At 34.0% G+C, this 20,113-nt stretch overlaps 1 protein-coding gene across 5 annotated transcripts; it reads right to left on the bottom strand.

Moving 5' to 3' along the window:
- Positions 1 to 2,904: 2,904 nt before the first annotated feature.
- LOC123547378 (zinc finger protein 69-like) lies at positions 2,905 to 19,477 on the bottom strand. Of its 5 annotated transcripts, none has more exons than XM_045334422.2 (5): positions 19,321 to 19,477; positions 16,644 to 16,789; positions 14,832 to 15,355; positions 13,111 to 13,765; positions 4,806 to 4,999 (listed from the first exon to the last, which is right to left on the bottom strand). In XM_045334422.2, exons 2-5 carry the CDS (start codon positions 16,738 to 16,740, stop codon positions 4,956 to 4,958), a joined length of 1,320 nt encoding a protein of 439 aa, XP_045190357.2. In that variant the 5' UTR covers positions 16,741 to 16,789; positions 19,321 to 19,477; the 3' UTR covers positions 4,806 to 4,955. The 5 variants fall into 5 exon arrangements, with proteins under 5 accessions (XP_045190358.2, XP_045190357.2, XP_053407629.1 ...); XM_045334426.2 differs by lacking the exon at positions 4,806 to 4,999 and adding an exon at positions 14,006 to 14,141 and having other exon boundaries at positions 13,594 to 13,765; XM_045334423.2 differs by lacking the exon at positions 13,111 to 13,765 and having other exon boundaries at positions 2,905 to 4,999.
- Between the last annotated feature and the right edge of the window lie 636 nt (positions 19,478 to 20,113).

Genomic DNA, 20,113 nt, shown 5'->3' with positions numbered 1-20,113 from the left:
CATTTCGAACAGTACAGTCCATGCTTTCTTTAACATGAAATATTTTATTATTTAAACTGAAAGATGACCCTTCAATAATACAAATACATAAACTACATCTAGGGTCATTACATTTTTGTACTGATGGAAAGTTCTGTTTTCATTAAATTCTGATTTAATAAGAATACTTTTTAAATTCGGAAGTTGTCTTTTACATTTTATGATTTTCGTGTCGTTTAGTATTCTTTTCATAGTATCATCATTTTTTAAAATATCAAAGTTACTTTTTAATATCCCAAATAGCTCCCTGCTTTTAGGATTGAATGTAGAAATATATGGTATAATATTTACACTTTTATTATTCTGAACGCTTAATAATGTACTTCTAGGTATTTGTATGGCTTTAATAATTCCTGTTTTAATAACTTGTAATGGGTATTTTCTTTCTACCAGAACCGCGGCCAATTCTTTCAAACGTGCTTTAAGTATATTTTTGTCTGAAACAATAGTACATATTCTCCTTGCCAAAGAAAATGGAATGTTTGTTTTTGTGTGTTTAGGATGGCATGATTTGAAATTTAGATACTGCTTTGAATCAGTTCTTTTAAAATATATATCAGTGATAATTGAAGTTCCATTCTTAATTATCATTATATCTAGAAATGGTAATTTAATTGTGCTCTGTTGCATTATGAATTTTATATCGTTATGTAATGAATTTAAAGTTTTTTCAAAATAAAGTAAATCTGAAATTGACTTTTCCCAAAATACAAAACAGTCGTCTAAAAATCTTTTCCATTGTTCTTGAACATATTTAGCAAAATTTTCATCTTTTTCTTGTTTGATCTTTTCGTATAGTTGTTCTTCCAAGTAACCCAAAACCAGAGTAGCATAAGTTGGAGCAACTTTTGTGCCCATGGCTGTACCTTTTGATTGATTGAGAACAATGGAAAAGATTTTTAGACGACTGTTTTGTATTTTGGGAAAAGTCAATTTCAGATTTACTTTATTTTGAAAAAACTTTAAATTCATTACATAACGATATAAAATTCATAATGCAACAGAGCACAATTAAATTACCATTTCTAGATATAATGATAATTAAGAATGGAACTTCAATTATCACTGATATATATTTCAAAAGCACTGATTCAAAGCAGTATCTAAATTTCAAATCATGCCATCCGAAACACACAAAAACAAAGATTCCATTTTCTTTGGCAAGGAGAATATGTGCAATTGTTTCAGACAAAAATATACTTCAAGCACGTTTGAAAGAATTGGCCGCGGTTCTGGTAGAAAGAAAATACCCATTACAAGTTATTAAAACAGGAATTATTAAAGCCATACAAATACCTAGAAGTACATTATTAAGCGTTCAGAATAATAAAAGTGTAAATATTATACCATATATTTCTACATTCAATCCTAAAAGCAGGGAGCTATTTGGGATATTAAAAAGTAACTTGGATATTTTAAAAAATGATGATACTATGAAAAGAATACTAAACGACACGAAAATCATAAAATGTAAAAGACAACTTCCGAATTTAAAAAGTATTCTTATTAAATCAGAATTTAATGAAAACAGAACTTTTCCATCAGTACAAAAATGTAATGACCCTAGATGTAGTTTATGGAAAATTTTGCTAAATATGTTCAAGAACAATGGAAAAGATTTTTAGACGACTGTTTTGTATTTTGGGAAAAGTCAATTTCAGATTTACTTTATTTTGAAAAAACTTTAAATTCATTACATAACGATATAAAATTCATAATGCAACAGAGCACAATTAAATTACCATTTCTAGATATAATGATAATTAAGAATGGAACTTCAATTATCACTGATATATATTTTAAAAGAACTGATTCAAAGCAGTATCTAAATTTCAAATCATGCCATCCTAAACACACAAAAACAAACATTCCATTTTCTTTGGCAAGGAGAATATGTACTATTGTTTCAGACAAAAATATACTTAAAGCACGTTTGAAAGAATTGGCCGCGGTTCTGGTAGAAAGAAAATACCCATTACAAGTTATTAAAACAGGAATTATTAAAGCCATACAAATACCTAGAAGTACATTATTAAGCGTTCAGAATAATAAAAGTGTAAATATTATACCATATATTTCTACATTCAATCCTAAAAGCAGGGAGCTATTTGGGATATTAAAAAGTAACTTGGATATTTTAAAAAATGATGATACTATGAAAAGAATACTAAACGACACGAAAATCATAAAATGTAAAAGACAACTTCCGAATTTAAAAAGTATTCTTATTAAATCAGAATTTAATGAAAACAGAACTTTTCCATCAGTACAAAAATGTAATGACCCTAGATGTAGTTTATGTATTTGTATTATTGAAGGGTCATCTTTCAGTTTAAATAATAAAATATTTCATGTTAAAGAAAGCATGGACTGTACTGTTCGAAATGTATTATATGTATTGGTTTGTAATGGATGTAATGAATTTTATATTGGTCAAACAGGAGATAAACTCAGAAATAGAAGGACAGTACATGACCAACAAATAAGAGACCCATCAACAAGACAATTACCTTTAAGTACTCATTTAGATTTATGCTCTAAAACCGTTCCTAAATTTTCTATATTTCCTTTTTACAAATTTCATAGTAATGATGTTTCAGCTAGGTTATCTAAAGAACGCTATTTCATTGATATTTTTAAACCGAAACTTAACCAAAACTGATGACGTTACAATATTAACGTTGTGTACACATGTGTACGCAAAAATGACGTTGCTTAGCAATTACACATTTATTGACGCCATATTGTTTTATTTGCCCTGATGAGTATAAACGAAACCGGTAGGCAAATATAATGTTACTCATGTAATGTTGTTTATTTTTTCTATATATATATATATATATATATATATATATATATATATATATATATATATATATATATATATATATATATCCAGAAATGTTAACTGGTATTTTAACGAATGTTCAATAGTCATTGTTGTTGACTTGCATAAATACAAATAAAAAACCAAAACTATTATTAAGCAACCAAAGAAAATGAAAACAAACATCCATTTGGGAATTTGGAGTCAAGAGGGTCCTAGGTCGCTCACCTGAGTAACACACCACAACAGTGTAAACATGTTTGACCTAGTGACCCATTTTTAGACACCACATGACCCAGTTTCAAACTATTTAATGAAGATTGAACAAAACAAGAGCTGTCACAGGAGACAGCGCGCTCGACTATTTCGATGCTGGATAGTGAAACTGGGCACACCTGAGGAAACTAGAGCTGTCACTGGAGTGTTTAATGACTCCAATTGTAGATGAAGATATTGCACAACAGCCTGAGTCTATGTCAAAAATATCAACTTAAAGTAATAAGAGAGGTAAAGATAAAATGTATCAAAACACTATATAAGTATATCCTAAGCAAAAAGGGGCATAATTCATTAAATATTGGTGCCAGAGTTATGCACCTTGTGTCATATGGTGTGGGTGATGATGTTGAACAACTATTTTAAGTTTGAATCAACTCCATTCAGTAATAACAGAGACAGAGTGAAAGTGCATCAAAACTTTAACCTTAAATTCTAAGTAAAAAGGGGGAATAATTAATAAAAAATTGGTGCCAGAGTTATGCACCTTGCGTCATATGGTGTGGGTGATGATGTTGAACAACTATTTTAAGTTTGAATCAAATCCATTCAGTAATAACAGAGACAGAGTGAAAGTGCATCAAAACATTAATCTAAAATTCTAAGTAAAAAGGGGAAATAATTCATGAAAAATTGGTCCCAGAGTTATGCACCTTGTGTCATATGATAAGGGTAATGATGTTGAACAATTGTTTAAGTTTGAATCAGATCCATTCAGTAATAACAGAGATAGAGTGAAAGTGCATAAAACTTTAACCTGAAATTCTAAGTAAAAAGGGGAATAATTCATGAAAAATTGTGCTAGAGTTATGCAACTTGTGTCATGTGATGTGGGTGATGATGCTGAACAACTATTTCAAGTTTGAATCAAATCCATTCAGTAATAACAGAGGTAGAGTGAAAGTGCACCAAAACTTTAACCTGAAATGCTAATTAAAAAGGGGTAATAATTCATGAAAAAATGGTGCCAGAGTTACGCACCTTGTGTCACATGATGTGGGTAATGATGTTGAACAACTATTTTAAGTTTGAATCAAATCCATTCAGTAATAACAGAGATAGAGTGAAAGTGTATCAAAACTTTAACCTGAAAATCTAAGTGAAAAGGGGGGATAATTCATGAAATATCGGTGCTAGAGTTACGGCCCTTATGTCAGATGATGTGGATGATGATGAGGAATAAGTATTTCAAGTTTGCTTAGCTATGCTTTTCACAACTGAATACAGATGACCACTCTGCTTCTTGTGTTTTGTCAGTGAAATCTGATTAAGACACTACAACCCGCATACATCACAAAAATTTACTTTACACCATTAATTAATTTTATGTATGTGTTTCAAGTGGTTTTCTAAACATCTAGGCTGTGCAAATGTTTTTCTGCATATATTGCAAGATACTTTCCTTGAAACATTATGCACTGCTATTAAATGTTCATCTAAATCTTTAGCTGATTTAAATTCCTTGTGGCATAAATTGCATATCGTGTAATTTTTCCTTCGGCAGATAATTTCATGATCTTTCAAACTGTATGTAAATGAAAATCCTCTATTGCAAAATTTACACTTAAACTTGGTTTCCGGATGATGTACTTTCCGAATATGGCCTTCAAGTAAATTTTTCGACTGAAAAGTTTTTCCACGTTTTTCACATACTCGATTAACAATGCCGAGGTGTTTATGTTTCTCATGACGAATCTTGTTCGACTTGTGCGTAAAGCGTATTTCACAATAAGAACACTGATAAGTACGAGTATCTCCCTGATGAACCCTGCGCATGTGACCCACTAGCTCGTATCTTTTATTGTAGTCTGTATTACACAACAAACACTGATACTTCCTTCCTTGGTTTCCAAATACCTTAAAAGGAGAATTGTAAAGAATGACAGGCTGATGCATTGTTTATGTAGCTTTTGAATTGCTTTTTCTTTTCTTTTTTTAACAAAACCTCCATTTCAACACTAGATCTTTGTAAAAATGTACACTTTCCTCCATAACATAAAGAAAGATTCAAACAGATTTCCATGAAACACCACATACAATATATTCCACCACCAAATAATCAAGCCTGCAGACATGAATCAAACGATCTGCCACAAAAAATAAACATCAATTTGTACTTTTCAGTAACAAATGAATTAGTTTTGTTTGTTTGTGTTCGGGATTAACGTCTTTTTCAACAATATTTTAGTCATATAAACGACGGTGTATACTTGTAGCAGTGCTTGTTTGTTTGTGTTCGGGTTTAACGTCTTTTACAGCAACATTTCTGTCATATAAACGACGGTGTCTGCTCAGTGTAGCAGTGAGCACAATGTCCAACTTTATAGTGCTGCCTCACTGGAATATCATGCCGTAGACACGTGGCATGATACCCCACCCAGTCACATTATACTGACACCGGGCTGACCAGTCCTAGCACTATCCTCTTAATGATGAGCGCCAAGTGAGGAAGCTACTTGTACCATTTTTTACATCTTTGGTAGGACGCGGCCGGGGATCGAACCAACGACCTCCCGCACTCAAAGCAGACGCTCTACCACTAGGCTACCGAGGCGGTACAAATGAACTAGTAAATCTATTATCAGCATCAATCTGTATATTATATAGAATCAAGCTAAACTTCATATTTCTTTCAAAAAATGTCCTTAAGGTTGTTCTGCATATATGATAAACCGGAAGTGATGGCGTAACGTGATTTATATGGAAAACGTAGAATAAAGCCTGGATTCCGTTTACGGAAATGAAAATCATTTTATGAATTCATGAAAACCCGTGAGTGAATTAATTACAATGGCACTATTATGTATCTTTCTGCAGTTAAAGTTTTCGCTTGAAAATATAGGTTAGAATTCAAACAAGAGCTGTCCGTAAGACAGCGCTTTACTATTCGGGGATTTGACAGTAAAATGAATATATGTCTGAATAAGAGACCTCTACTATAAGAGGAAGATACACCAAGGGGCATAATTCCATCAAATACACAAATTAGAGTTATAAGGATTGTTACAACAAATGCAGATGATGATGGTAAAGATATATTTTGAGTTTCAAGTCATTAACTTATATAGTACCAAAGTTATGTCCAGAAAACAAAGTTTGTTTAAAAAAAATAAGTATAAAAGGGGCATAATTTGGTCAAAAATACAAATCAGAGTTATGGGGATTGTTACCACACATGCAGATGACGGTGATAAAGATACATTTTAAGTTTCAAGTCTTTATCTTATATTGCATTAAAGTAATATCCAGAAAGTGAAGATTGCAAAAAAAAGTTTAAGTACAAAAGGGGCATAATTCTGTCAAAAATACAATTAGAGTTATGGGGTATGTAACCACACATGCAGATGATGATTATAAACAAATGCTTTTAATTTCAAGTCATTATCTTTTAAAGTACCAAAGACATGTCTATTAATAAATTCGAAAAAATTTAACATGAAAATAATTCCAAGTATAACTCCTTTGTGACCTTGACCTTGGGTATAATGGGCCCAGCCCCTGCATATATTATGTTTGTATACTGGACAATGTTTATGAGAACTTACAGTAGATAAAAGCAAAAGTAACAAAGTTATGACAGAAAAATTAAGGTTGCCGAAAAACTTTAACCTTAATAATAACCTAAGTATAAGACCTTGGTGACCCTGACCTTGGATAAAATGGGCCCAGTCCCTGTAAATACTGTGTTTGCATACTGGACAATGTTTATATGAAGTTACAGTAAGATATAAGCAATAGTAACAAAGATATGACAGAAAAACAAAGGTTGCCGAAAAACTTTAACCTTAAAAATAACCCAAGTATAACACCTTGGTGACCTTGACCTTGGTTATAATGGACCCAGTCCCTATACATACTTTGTTTGCATACTGGACAATGTTAATGTGAAGTTACAGTAAGATATAAGCAATATTAACAAAGATATGACAGAAAAACAAAGGTTGCCGAAAAACTTTCACCCTAAGAATAACCTAAGTATAACAGCTTGGTGACCTTGACCTAGGGTATAATGGGCTCAACCCCTACACATATATTGTTTGTTTACTGGACAGTGTTCATGTGAAGTTACAGTAAGATATAAGCAATAGTAAGAAAGATATGACAGAAAAACAAAGGTTGCCGAAAAAATTTAACCAAGAAGGGTCACGCCGACGCCGACGTCGACGCCGACACCGGGGCGAGTAGTATAGCCCCCATATTCTCCGAATAGTGGAAAACCTAGTTTATCGATCGTTAATCCTAATTTTTCGACAGTGAACCTGGGTTCAATTTCAGCAATTTCTGTATGTTTACAAATTCTATATTGAAAATAGAAGGAGAAAATTGAGATTACCCTGGATCGCCTGAGTAATATTAGCCACATGGCAAACTGATGCTGAAATATAAATAACGTATGTCTTTAGGTCACATTCATGGTCACTGAAAGTCAGGTTAAAAATCTGTGTGCTTAACTGTATATGTCATCCACATTTCAATGTTGTATTTAAAAAAAGAAAGAAAAGAAAGTAGATCAGTAGGTCAAGGTCACAGTCAGGGGACCCCTGATCGAATAGTTTTTGAGTACTTTTCCTGTATAACTCATATAACAAGTGACCACCAGGGCGGGGCCTCTTTTCACCCCTGGGGTATAATTTGAGCAATGTTGTAAGAGATCCATTAGGCAATGCACACCAAATATCAAAGGTCTAGGCCATGAACTTTAGGACAAGAATTTTTTAAATTTTTTCCATATAAGTCTATGTTAAACTTGGGACCCCAGCGCAGGACCTCCTTTCATCCCATAGGCATAATTTGGACAATTGTGGTAGAGGTACACTAGGCAAGGCAACATATCAAATATCAAAAACATATGCCTTGCAGTTCCAAGCACCGCCCCACCGCGGTAAAGCCTCTTTTCACCCCAAGGTAATAATTTCAACCATTTTGGTAGAGAACCACAATGCAATGCTACATACCAAATATCAAAGGCCTAGGTCTATGGTTTTAAACAGGAAGATTTTTAAAGTTTCTTTCCTATATGTCTATGCAAAAGGTGGGACCCCCGGGGCGGGGCCTCTTTTCACCCCAGGGGCATAATTTGAATAATTTTCATAGAGGAACATTAGATGATGTCACATGCCAAACATCAAGGCTCTAGACCTTGCGGTTTTGCACAAAAAGATTTTTAAAGTTTTTCCTTTCGGTTGCCATGCAACCAGTTCTGCATGGAATTCATTTCTTCGAACAATTTTTGAAAGAGGACCACCCAAGGATCATTCCTGTGAGGTTTGACGTTATTCTGCCCAGTGGTTTTCAAGAAGAGGATTTATTTAGAAATTGTTGGCGATCGGACGACGACATGGACGAACGACTGACGACGCACGACACATGCCGGACGAATGACATTGAGCGGTCACAAAAGCTCACCATGAGCCTTTGGCTCAGGTGAGCTAAAAAAGCAAAAAGTATTGAAATATTCTATCATTATAAAGGGATGTAATTCATAAACAATGCATGACTTTGGAAGTCAACAATTAAAAGGAACTAATAAAAGAGGGCCATGATGGCCCTATATCGCTCACATGAATATTATTGCTCTTAATGATAAGATCAAGTTTTGACATAGATCACACAGGCATACACTTTAAATTTCATCAGGATAAATATTTTCTTATAACAGTCCCTTCTGACCTACTAGTCATACCAAGTTTGAGGGTCCTTGGCTCAAATACTGCATTTTTGTACTAGCATGACTATTCCTTACCATGGAAGACTTAAATAACATTTAAAACCAATCTCATTAGATGCTGCTGAGGTATATTCATTTACATAAAATAAAGGAAGGTAATTTGTCATAAATTCAGTCAATAGTTATCTACCCCGAATGTCCGAGTCCATCTGATGGCAAAATGCCATTTCAAATCAGTATCTTCATTGGTTACTGAGATACACCCATTTTAATTTGAAACAAAGGGAGGTAATTTACCATAAAATCAGTCCATAGTTATCTACCTTGACTGTCTTAGTCCAACTAATGACAATAATGAAATTTCAAAAAAGTCCTGTAAATACTTACTGAGTTAAATCCATTTTTATCAAAATCAGGGGAGGTAATCATGCACTGGTATATGCATGTAGAAGATACAGAGTACAAGCCTTTACAACAATATATAAGAAAAGTAAGTAAAATAGAAATTTCTTATCATGGAAGACATAATAATGTTTCAAACCAATCTCATTAGAAGCTGTTAGGCATATTCATTTACATTAAAAGATAAACGGAGGTAATTTGTCATAAATTCAATAATATGTATCTTCACTGATTGTCCAAGTCCATCTGATGGCATAAATGAAATTTCAGATCAGTATCTTCATTAGTTACAGAGATATACCTATTTTAATTTGAAATAAAGGGAGGTGATTTGACATAAAATCAGTCCATGGTTATCTACCCTGATTGTCTTAGTCAAATGAGTCCTGTAAGTACATACTGATACAAATTCATTTTGATTAAAATCAGTGGAGGTAATCAGATATAAATAACTCCAGAACATGATTGGATTTGACAGATTCATCATGGAATCCAAGATCTATTGTTGTTAAAGATATTTTGCAAGTTTGTATCAAATCAAACCATAAATAAAGTCTCTATATGAATGCACAAGCCAAAAATAGCAAATTTTGGCCCTTTTAGGGGCCATAACTCTGGAACCCATGATGGGATCTGGCCAGTTTTCGAAAGGGACTGAGATATTATGCCAATACAAGTTGTGTGCAAGTTTGATTAAATTTGATTGCAAAATGTTGTCTATATCTTGTTCATAAGACAAAAATAACAAATTTTGGCCCTTTAAGGGGCCATAACTCTGAAACCCATGATGGGATCCGGCCAGTTTTCGAGAGGAACCGAGATATTATGCCAATACAACTTGTGTGCAAGTTTTATTAAAGTTGATTGCAAAATGTGGTCTCTATCGTGATCACAAGCTAAAAATGGCAAATTTTGGCCTTTTATGGGGCCATAACTTTGGAACCCATGATGGGATTTGGCCAGTTTTCGAAAGGAACCGAGATACTATGCCAATACAAGTTGTGTGCAAGTTTGATTAAAGTTGATTGCAAAAGGTTGTCTATATCTTATTCACAAGCTAAAAATAGCAAATTTTGGCCCTTTAAGGGACCATAACTCTGGAACCCATGACAGTTTTCGAAAGGAACCGAGATAGTATGCCGATAAGTTGAGTGCAAGTTTGATTAAAATCAAATATAAAATGTGGTCTCTATCGTGTTCACAAGGAAACTGTGGACGGAAGGAAGACGGACGAAGGGTGATCACAAAAGCTCACCTGTCACTACGTGATAGGTGAGCTAAAACCCTGTTTTTTTAACTACGCACCACTGGAAGTTGCTAGTGATGGTAAACTTTTTAGCCAGTTTGTGCTGAACTGTTGATGAATATGGAGCATTGTAATAAATTGTTTTTTTTTTGTTTCTAACTAAATAGCAAACATGCCAAACTCAAATTGTCTGTCTGTAAACACTGGTTTCCAACTGAGAAGACAGCCACTAGTTCAACATTCCTTGCACTAGTGAACACCATGTAAGAATTTATATCGAAACAGACTGAGTCGATCACCAGCAATTCACTGTTTTACAACAACAAAGCAGCAGTGGGTTTTTCCAAAGCTATGCCCAGAGATTATTTCTTCAAAACCACAACCAGCAGCAGTTAATTTCTTTCAAAATCACACTTTGTTCTAGTTTTATTACATTTCAATGACAACTCCAAGAGGAAATCTTCCAATGATACATTTGTTTCTAACCGGTCATCATTAATTTTGATATTCTTGATTAACTCTTCCATTATTCATGATAGGTGAGTGAGTGAGTTACAAAATGGATCAGTTGTGTTTTAATACTAACAATAGCACCACTGAGTGTGAGTGGAGCCAATATTTTAACCCAGTGCCTATTACACTCCAGGTCAAAGCAGCTGTCTCAGAGGCATAGTCCAGGGAAACTTTTGTGACAGAGACAACAATATCAATATACATGTACCTCAAAACACACAAGCATACATAAATAAAGAAGGATCTGCCAAAGAGAAATTTTATTTTCTTTAGATGATTATTACAATGTAAATGCCTTCAAAACAAGGTCATGTTACAAATTATCAACAATAAATGATACAGCATCTAAACATCAGGTTACAGATTGCTCAATTAACCCTCAATATGACAACAGAAACAAGATTTTAATATTATGAAAAACAAAAGTGGATATTGTTAGATATTTTTTTTAAAGTTCATTCATTCAAAGAAGTACAACCAAGTATACTATATTCAAAGTAATGTACTCAAGTAAGTACACAGAAAACATCAGGTGTTTGCATCCTTTAGAGAATGCTATACACCCCTGGATAATTAGAAAAAGCAGCACAATAAACCTCTAAACTGGCAAAAAAAATGAATATGATATATATATAAAAACATATCCAGAAATGTTAACTGGTATTTTAACGAATGTTCAATAGTCATTGTTGTTGACTTGCATAAATACAAATAAAAAACCAAAACTATCATTAAGCAACCAAAGAAAATGAAAACAAACATCCATTTGGGAATTTGGAGTCAAGAGGGTCCTAGGTCGCTCACCTGAGTAACACACCACAACAGTGTAAACATGTTTGACCTAGTGACCCATTTTAGACACCATATGACCCAGTTTCAAACTATTTAATGATTGAATCAAAAAATGTGGCCTCTAAGAGCGTAAACAAGTATGCCCACAGGCAGAATGTCGAGCCCGCCTGTGTGACCTTGACCTCAGACCTAGGGACCTGGTTCTTGCGCATGACACTCGGTCTCATAATGGTGAGCATTCATGCAAAGTTATATCGAAATCCCACCATGCATGACAAAGAAATGCTCCGGACAAACTTCAATTTGACCGTTGATATCCAACTGTGACCTTGACCTTCGAGATACGAACAAGGGGTTTGCGCATGACACTCCTTCTCATTGAGGTAAACATTCACGCCAAATATAAACAAGATTGGTCCATGCATGTCAAAATTATGGTCCGGACAATATCGGATGGACGGATGGACGCATGCACGTCTTAGCATGTTTTATTGTCTGATTTGACATGATTCAGAGTTCAGATACACATGGAATGAACCATTCAGACATTTACTCATTGAAATATATGATAAAAATTATGCTAAACATAGTATGTACAAGTAGAAATGTGACAGCATTATAATTTTGTCTATCGGTCTGTGAATCAACCTAGATTTATTGTACAATAAACAATGCTTGTCTTCTTTCTTTGTTTAACTGACAAACTAATAATGTCAAAGTTTGACTGTGCTTTGTTAAGTTATTAAAATTCAAAATAAGTTCTTACAAAAAGTCAATACAAAGAGAAAGTCATATCCAAGATAAAAGGGTAATTGAATCAGTATCAATCAAAAATAGTTATATTTGATATGGTCGAGTAAATGATATCAAAACATTAAAAACGAAAAATGTACAGTAAATAATAAGGACCGACTGCCTAGGAGAAGGTGCTTAAAGATTTTTCCACATTCAGGTTTGGCAGTCCCAGAGAGCCAAAGAAGTCTGGTACAGAACCATTCGATCCAAGGAACATCCATTTCAAGTTTCATCAACTTCAACCTAATGGTTTTAGAGGAGAAAATATGAATGGATGGATGCAGGATAGTGTCAGGGAGAGAACAATAGCTCATATTGCACTCAAATAATGTGTTACAACAGTCTGTTGTTCCACCGATGCTGATTAAGAAACATGTTTAGGGTAGACAAGAAACACCATAATTTGTCACTTTCCTATGAATTATTCATTCTGTAAAAGTTTACATGTTTTCTTATGGCGGATAAATGATAGCTGCCATGAATATGCCTTCCCACAATTGCACTCAAATATCTTTTGCCCATGTTTACCCATAGTGTGATTTTTTAAATTACCTTTACTCTTAAATATGGCCCCGCAAGTCTCGCATACAAAGTCTTCGACTTTTGGTTGGTGTGACGTCTCAACGTGCCTTTGAAGACTTGTCTTGTAACAGAAACTTTTGCTACAGATGTGACACTTATACGGTCTTGAATCTAGGTGTTTGTTGACATGCCCAAGATAGCAAAGTTTTTCAATGAATTGTTTCTCGCAGAATGTACATTTGTATTTAAACTTTTTGGAATGTTCCATTAAAAAATGTCTGCGCAGGTTATATCTGTTGTTGAACCACTTGCTGCAAATTTCACACAACAATTTCAAACCTTCGTGAATTGAGCGGAAGTGTTGCCTCAGGTCGTAAACAGCTGCAAATGATTTCTCGCACTTACTACATTTGACAGAGGATTTAGTGTGAACCCGTTGATGTCTGTATACATTTCCCCTAGATACTGTTGAATAGTTGCATATTTTGCACTGGAATGCCTTTTTTACTTCCTCATGGCTTGAATACTGAACAGAATTCTCTAATGGAGCCTCCTTCGTGTCTCGAGTTCTAACTGTTGAGAATTTAAGTGGATGTAAATTGCTAGGTTCTTCATTAGTTTCATTTTTTATGCATGAACTTGTTTGGTCCTCAACAGCGAATTCCATCGATGAGAGTTTGCAACGCTGTAAGTGAGAAACAGTAACATCATTTTGCTTTTCCATGAGATTTTGAAAAATCAGGAGAAAAAAATTAAATTTCAAAGCCAGTACATTTTCAAAGCTTAAAATTAAACAGGTGTATTTACTGAGGTATTTACAAATTTATATCAATACATTTTACAGTGATAAATACATGTAATTTCAATGTACTGTGCAATGTGTATCTTGCAAATTAATCAATTTAGGTTATAAACTCTGTCTTACCTGAAAAACTTATCCTTTCCAAAGCATCTCCGCTGTTCTTTGAAAACCTCATAATTAAGTCAGTTTTATCGCGAAACTTTATTCTTGAATTTAAACAGCAGTACTTCCTTTTCCTTACAAACAGCAAAGCTGATATCTAATAATTTGAGATAATTTAACAATGAAAAATACTGTATTGCTATTTATTGTTATATTATTCTTGGAAAACCTCGTATAATGAAATAATTGTGTTGTAGTGTAAATGACTATTTCATATTTTCTTGTTTCAACCAAACTCAACGACACAAAATACAATATTATTGCTGAAATGACCATAATATTTTCTTGTTTCAAATGTGTTACAACTAATAAAATAAATAAAAATTAATACTAAATGCTACATTTATACATGCTCAATTGTTCCTTAAATGCAAAAGAAGTATCAATAAAGGACTAACATTTAAATGAATGTAATTAAAAATACATATTTTCACATCTCCTAAAGATACCTAAAGTGACTTACGAGATTTTCGAAGAACAGCTATAGTATGCTAGCTTACCGGTACTATATACATTTTTCTTTGTTAATGCCATGTTTAGACAGCGAAAACGATAAAATTGTTATTTACAGTTTCACTTTGTAACATGACCTTGTTCTCATTGTAAAACAACTTTAACAGATTGACTTTTGATATCAAGGTATTACAAAGCAAAACCTGTTAATACGGGTATATTTTTGTAATTTGGTATGGAATCAGTGAATGAAAAAAAAAGAATTTTGACAAGCAAACACTGGCTGACAGCCTGTCACAAGTGGGGCTACAATGTTTTGTGTTTTGCTACTTACTTTTGGTTCCCTGGGTTGAGTTGCTTCTGCTTTTTTATCTTCCTCTGTAATACCGACTTCATCTTCTGCATTATCTTCAGTAATATTAGATACATTTGCTTTCATTTTACTTTTTGCATCTGCTTCATTGTAACTATAATCAACATCTGTATCTTCATCATCATCATCATTAAAATCGTCATTCAAAGTCACCTCAAATGTTTCAACCTTTACTTTTGGTTTATCTGGATTACATGTAATATCAGATAAACCTTTCATATCACCAATGTCTTGCAACTCTGCTTCATTCTGTTTAAGTTGCTCAGTACCTTCAGTGTCTGCTTGCACGATAGAAAAAGTTTGTTCTTCGTTTTTCATAGATGCTGGAACAGGAATATCTGTAGCCAGTTCTACAACTGGTGCAAGATGCTGTTTTAGATTTGTCTTTCTTTCCCCCAATTGTCTCAGACTATTTTCAGAGTGGGCACTATCTGTATGAACATCTTTCACAGATGGACCCAGCCTGTCTGTTGTCACTGATAAATCTGTCAAAGTAAATCATTTCTCACCAGTCAATAATTATAAATAAAATAAACTAAAGACAAGACAATTTAATTAGTTTATACCACTGAATGCAATACATTGTCTAATTTCTACTTCCATTGCGTCTTTAATCTGACCATAAGAAGAAATGTTCACTTGTTCAGACAATTTATTCTGAGATTACAATTAATTAAATTAAAAGTAGGACCCACTGGCACCAGACCAGAAAGAAAATGCCTCTGTACATGTTATACCCTACCCCTAGGTATCATATAAGAACCATGGTCGTGAACGGGAAAATATACTAACCCATTTCAATTGCGTATTTCATACCTAAAACGCGCAGTTCAGTAAATGTGTACTATTGATATTAAACAAGTGGTAATTTATCTTCCGTTGTGTACCTGTCACATTTCTTCAGTACTACTTATCTTAGAAAAACAACGTGTAGTTTATAGTTTTTTCAGCGGTACACAAAAAACTTGCTTGAACTTCCCTAGTGAAGTTCCGGTCTAGATTACAGACACACTCTGATTGGCTGATGTGAAAATGTATGTCCGTCGTCATTTTACTACACGTGTACGCTTAAATATTTATATGCAGCATAAATGTGCAAAATGAATTAAATAAACAGAATAGATGTATACCAATGTATGATTTCAAATTCAAAATCATATACAAGATGAATTTCATTCATCATTTCGAGTCTTATCGTAAAACTGTGAATATATTGCATTCTGTTTTTGTTTGTTTACATTTCGCTTAACATGTGCACAGTGCCGTGACCTCTAGACCGGATGTTCATTAGGGGAGTTCACGCAAGTTTTTTCTGTAACGTTGACTAAAGCATAAATTATGTGGAGCATCTCTGCAATATGGAATATTGAGACAATGTGACAGGTGCACGAATGAAGATAAATTATCGCTTGTTTAATATCGATAGTACACATTTACTGAATTGCGTCTTTTAGGTATGAAATACGCGACTGAAATGGGTTAGTATATTTTCCCGTTCACGACCATGGTTCTTATATGATACCTAGGGGTAGGTTATAACATGCACAGAGGCATTTTCTTTCTGGTCTGGTGCCAGTGGTAGGACCCTTAAAATATAAAATACAAGGTCTGGTATCATCAGTTGCCACTTGTACGAAAGTTATATTATATGAGCAAAAAAAATAACACACAACAACTTAGGAAATAGGTCAAAATTATTTTTACAACTACTACGATTATATATTTATAAAAGCTTATTATTAGGGAGTCTATTAATTACCAAACTGCTATTACCTGGCTTGCAGAATGTCCATCCTTGGTCCACAAAGAAGTTTTTCAGGGCAGACTCCTGCTCTAGTGTCACATATAACATCATCAAGTATGACTCCATAGTGGCATTTATTACATCTCTTATTTCAGTTGTTCACATCAAAATTCCTCTGAAATCGAAAAAAGAATATTTATGCTATAGTTTCTTCAAATATAAACTGCATGGATGTGCAGGTGGTCTGTACTGGTCTCAAAGGCAAAATCACTTGCCATCAGCAGGATTGAGGCTATGGGTTAAAATTCTTTTCTGAGAGAGCAAGCATAGTTTAGACTTTAAAAGTTTTCACTTTTCTCTATTTTATAACTGTGCTTCTGTTATTCCTTTTCTCCAAATTGTTAACGATGTAATTTTTGCTCTCCCTGTGACACTTAGCAGTCTGTTACATTTCTATTGTGTTTCATAATTGTAATACTGTAAAACTAAATTCAGGTTTTTTTTTTTTTGTGGGGGGGGGGGGACAGTTTTTATTGCTGTATATTCCCAATGCCAAAAAGTATGCATTTTTCCCAAAATGAGTGCAAAAATTCCCAATGTACATTCAGAAAAAAAATCATCAATATAACACAAACATTGACCAAATTATGGACAGTTTTGTAATGGAAGTATGTTAAAGAGGTTGTATACTCGACATCACTAATCTCGTGTCATCACTAATTTCGCGGTATTTGAGTTGCGCCACCTACATGGTGTTTACATGTCAAGTTCGTTACATATGCTAGAGAAAAATGTTCTTACCTGCAGTTACTTTGCTAAATATCTGTCAATATTTATTAAAATCGTATTTTTCACATATCTACTGCAAAAATAAAAAAGAAGAAATAAAAATCCATTAATTAAGCAAATATTTGCAATGTTTTCAAGTTCGTCTACCAGCTGATCGCCATTTGTCCTCATTAATTGTGCAAATTAAGTCCCGCCTATAGGTTAGAGTACACCAAATTTTACCTAACATCCCCCAGCTACACAAAAATGAATGAAATATCATTATTAGGCGAAACATCAAAACGTCTAAACTCGACAGAATTTATGGGGGAGGAGGGGATGGGGGCCCCATGACCATCTCCTCAAAATACACCCATGATACTGAGCAGTGAATTGGAACATGTTAGATACGTATCAGATAGAAAATATCCAGTAATAGAACAATTCTTAGGTTCCGATACATTATGACCACGCCCGCGACCTTGTGGTTCAACTGCAAAATATCTGGTGTGTCCACTGCCCAGAGGAGAATATTTTCGATAGTGCCAATGTAAACAGACAATATAAAACATTTAAATTGGCGTTTAATGACTTTTGAGTGTTCCTGTTAGTTTGACTTAGATAATTTTTAAATTTTTGAACAATATTTAGTGTTTTTTAACCTATGAGAGTCTGATTGCCACAATTGTTGACCTATACCGCGAAATTAGTGATGTCAGTGTACGAAATTCAGATTTGAATCCAATAGCCCGTTCGGGCTACCAGATTAAAAATTTTCCAAGCCCGACACCAATTTCACTAGCCCGAACTTTAACACCTTAAAATACATAATTTTTTGCACCATATAACATTTTGTTTTACAGACATCTCTATGCATGTTTGAAGTAATAAAAAAGATATACAGTACATGTTTGCCATGTTTTTGAAAAATTTTAACTCGAAATACTCCAGTCCAGATCAGCATCGTCAGAGTCCAAAAGCATCGGACATGACACTCCTTGCCAAAACAAAATCTAAACTGTCATGCCCGATTTTTTAGGATCCGCACTCGCCAATTACTGCAACTCGGACTGTTGACAATTTGTAAGATGTAATACCGAGTGCTGAATACACATTTACACACACGCTGATAGCATAATTTAAGCTCCGCCTACTGCAGGTACTTGTGAGATTTTCGCGAGAAGTGTGAAAGCTAATCAAATTATCCGTTACGCTAGAGGTGATTGTATTCAGCCTATTAGCGCTGCGGTTATGTCTTTGACACTGTGTTTGATTGTCAACACGTAAGAGTGCAAAAACTAATAATTCCATAAGCGTTTCTCAGTCTGGAAAATCACGATGCAGTACTCGTTTAATTAGCACGTTTTTAAACAAATGAGGAAAATTCGGTAGCCCAGTCGGGCTTGTACCTGTGGAAAATCGGTAGCCCGAGCTGAAATTTGGTAGCCACGGGCTGTCGGACTACCGTGAATTTCGAACACTGTGATGTGATGTCACACGATGACAATGGCTGACTATTGTTGTTTGAAGTTCACATGGATGTTTCTTGAATGATATCCGATTCATTTTCACACAGTAATTGATGTATATGACATGAAATAATGTGGTAAAGACAAGAAATACTCTGTTGTGTTGTTTCTTGTGTAATGTCGTTACGTCGAATGTCAAGTGCCGCGACAATACAGATGGACGGTATACAATGTTGTACAATGACAAGTGTATGAGAAAGTGCTTTTAAAAACACATCCTTACTATATCCTATGGGTCTAAATAGTTCCTAATTTGTAACATTTACGCGTCAAAATTTCTATTTTGGTGTTATAGGTTATGTTCCCAAAATAGCAAGAAAAAAACCTTAAATTAAAATCATTAGCTTATTTTGTCAAAACTTTCTCGAGTATCCGAAATATACAACACATATTTTTTTACAAAACTTACATGATCCACTTGGTGTAGATTTAAAAAGTAAAGTGGAATCGAAAAAGTTCCTATATTTCTCAGACAAAAGTGACAACAAGAACGATTTCTCTGATATAAACGTGCGTATCAATGAATTTTTCTTCGCATGCAATCTAGATTATTTTGTCAAGGGAGACCACTATGTTTGGAGCGAAAGATAATAAAGATGCGGAAAGTGTACAGGTAAAGTATATGTCAGTTTTATATATCTGCTGGTCACTTCACTACAAATTTTGATGTGTTATTTGGTATTAGCTAAGAGCAAAACATATGTTTCCCCTTAAAAGCGAATTGTTATTTATAGGTCCACAGCAGGGGTTTGACTATATGGGATAGATAGATAGATAGAGCCCTAACATAGTGTTGTTAAAAACAGCTATATTTTCTGTTTCTTTGAGAATATGGTGTATATTCTATGTATCACTACAATTTTATAATTTGGTCAAGTCAGTATTAAATGCAGGAGCATGTGAGGTGTTGTAAATTTCATTGCCTCTCATGATGATGAAGAGACCCAATCAAACAGTCTACTATTGTTTCGTTTGGTTGCATTCTGTGCTTGTAAAGGGGTTGCTTGTAGACTTTATTATCCCTTTACTAGTATTTCAAGTATTGGGTTCTGAAGTAAAGGCATTTTGGTGATAGTTTAGGACCTTACTCTGTGATATTTAGCAGCGCAAGATACACAAGTTTGTCCAATTCCAGAAGTTTCCCTGCTTCTTAAATTAATTAGCATGTCAAGTACAAAGCACCCATTCATGAGATCGTTATC

The sequence above is a fragment of the Mercenaria mercenaria genome, chromosome 9 (assembly GCF_021730395.1).
Source record: "Mercenaria mercenaria strain notata chromosome 9, MADL_Memer_1, whole genome shotgun sequence".
Taxonomy (NCBI): domain Eukaryota; kingdom Metazoa; phylum Mollusca; class Bivalvia; order Venerida; family Veneridae; genus Mercenaria; species Mercenaria mercenaria.
Note: the sequence above shows the minus strand (reverse complement) of the source record. Positions and strands in the feature narration are given on the sequence as shown.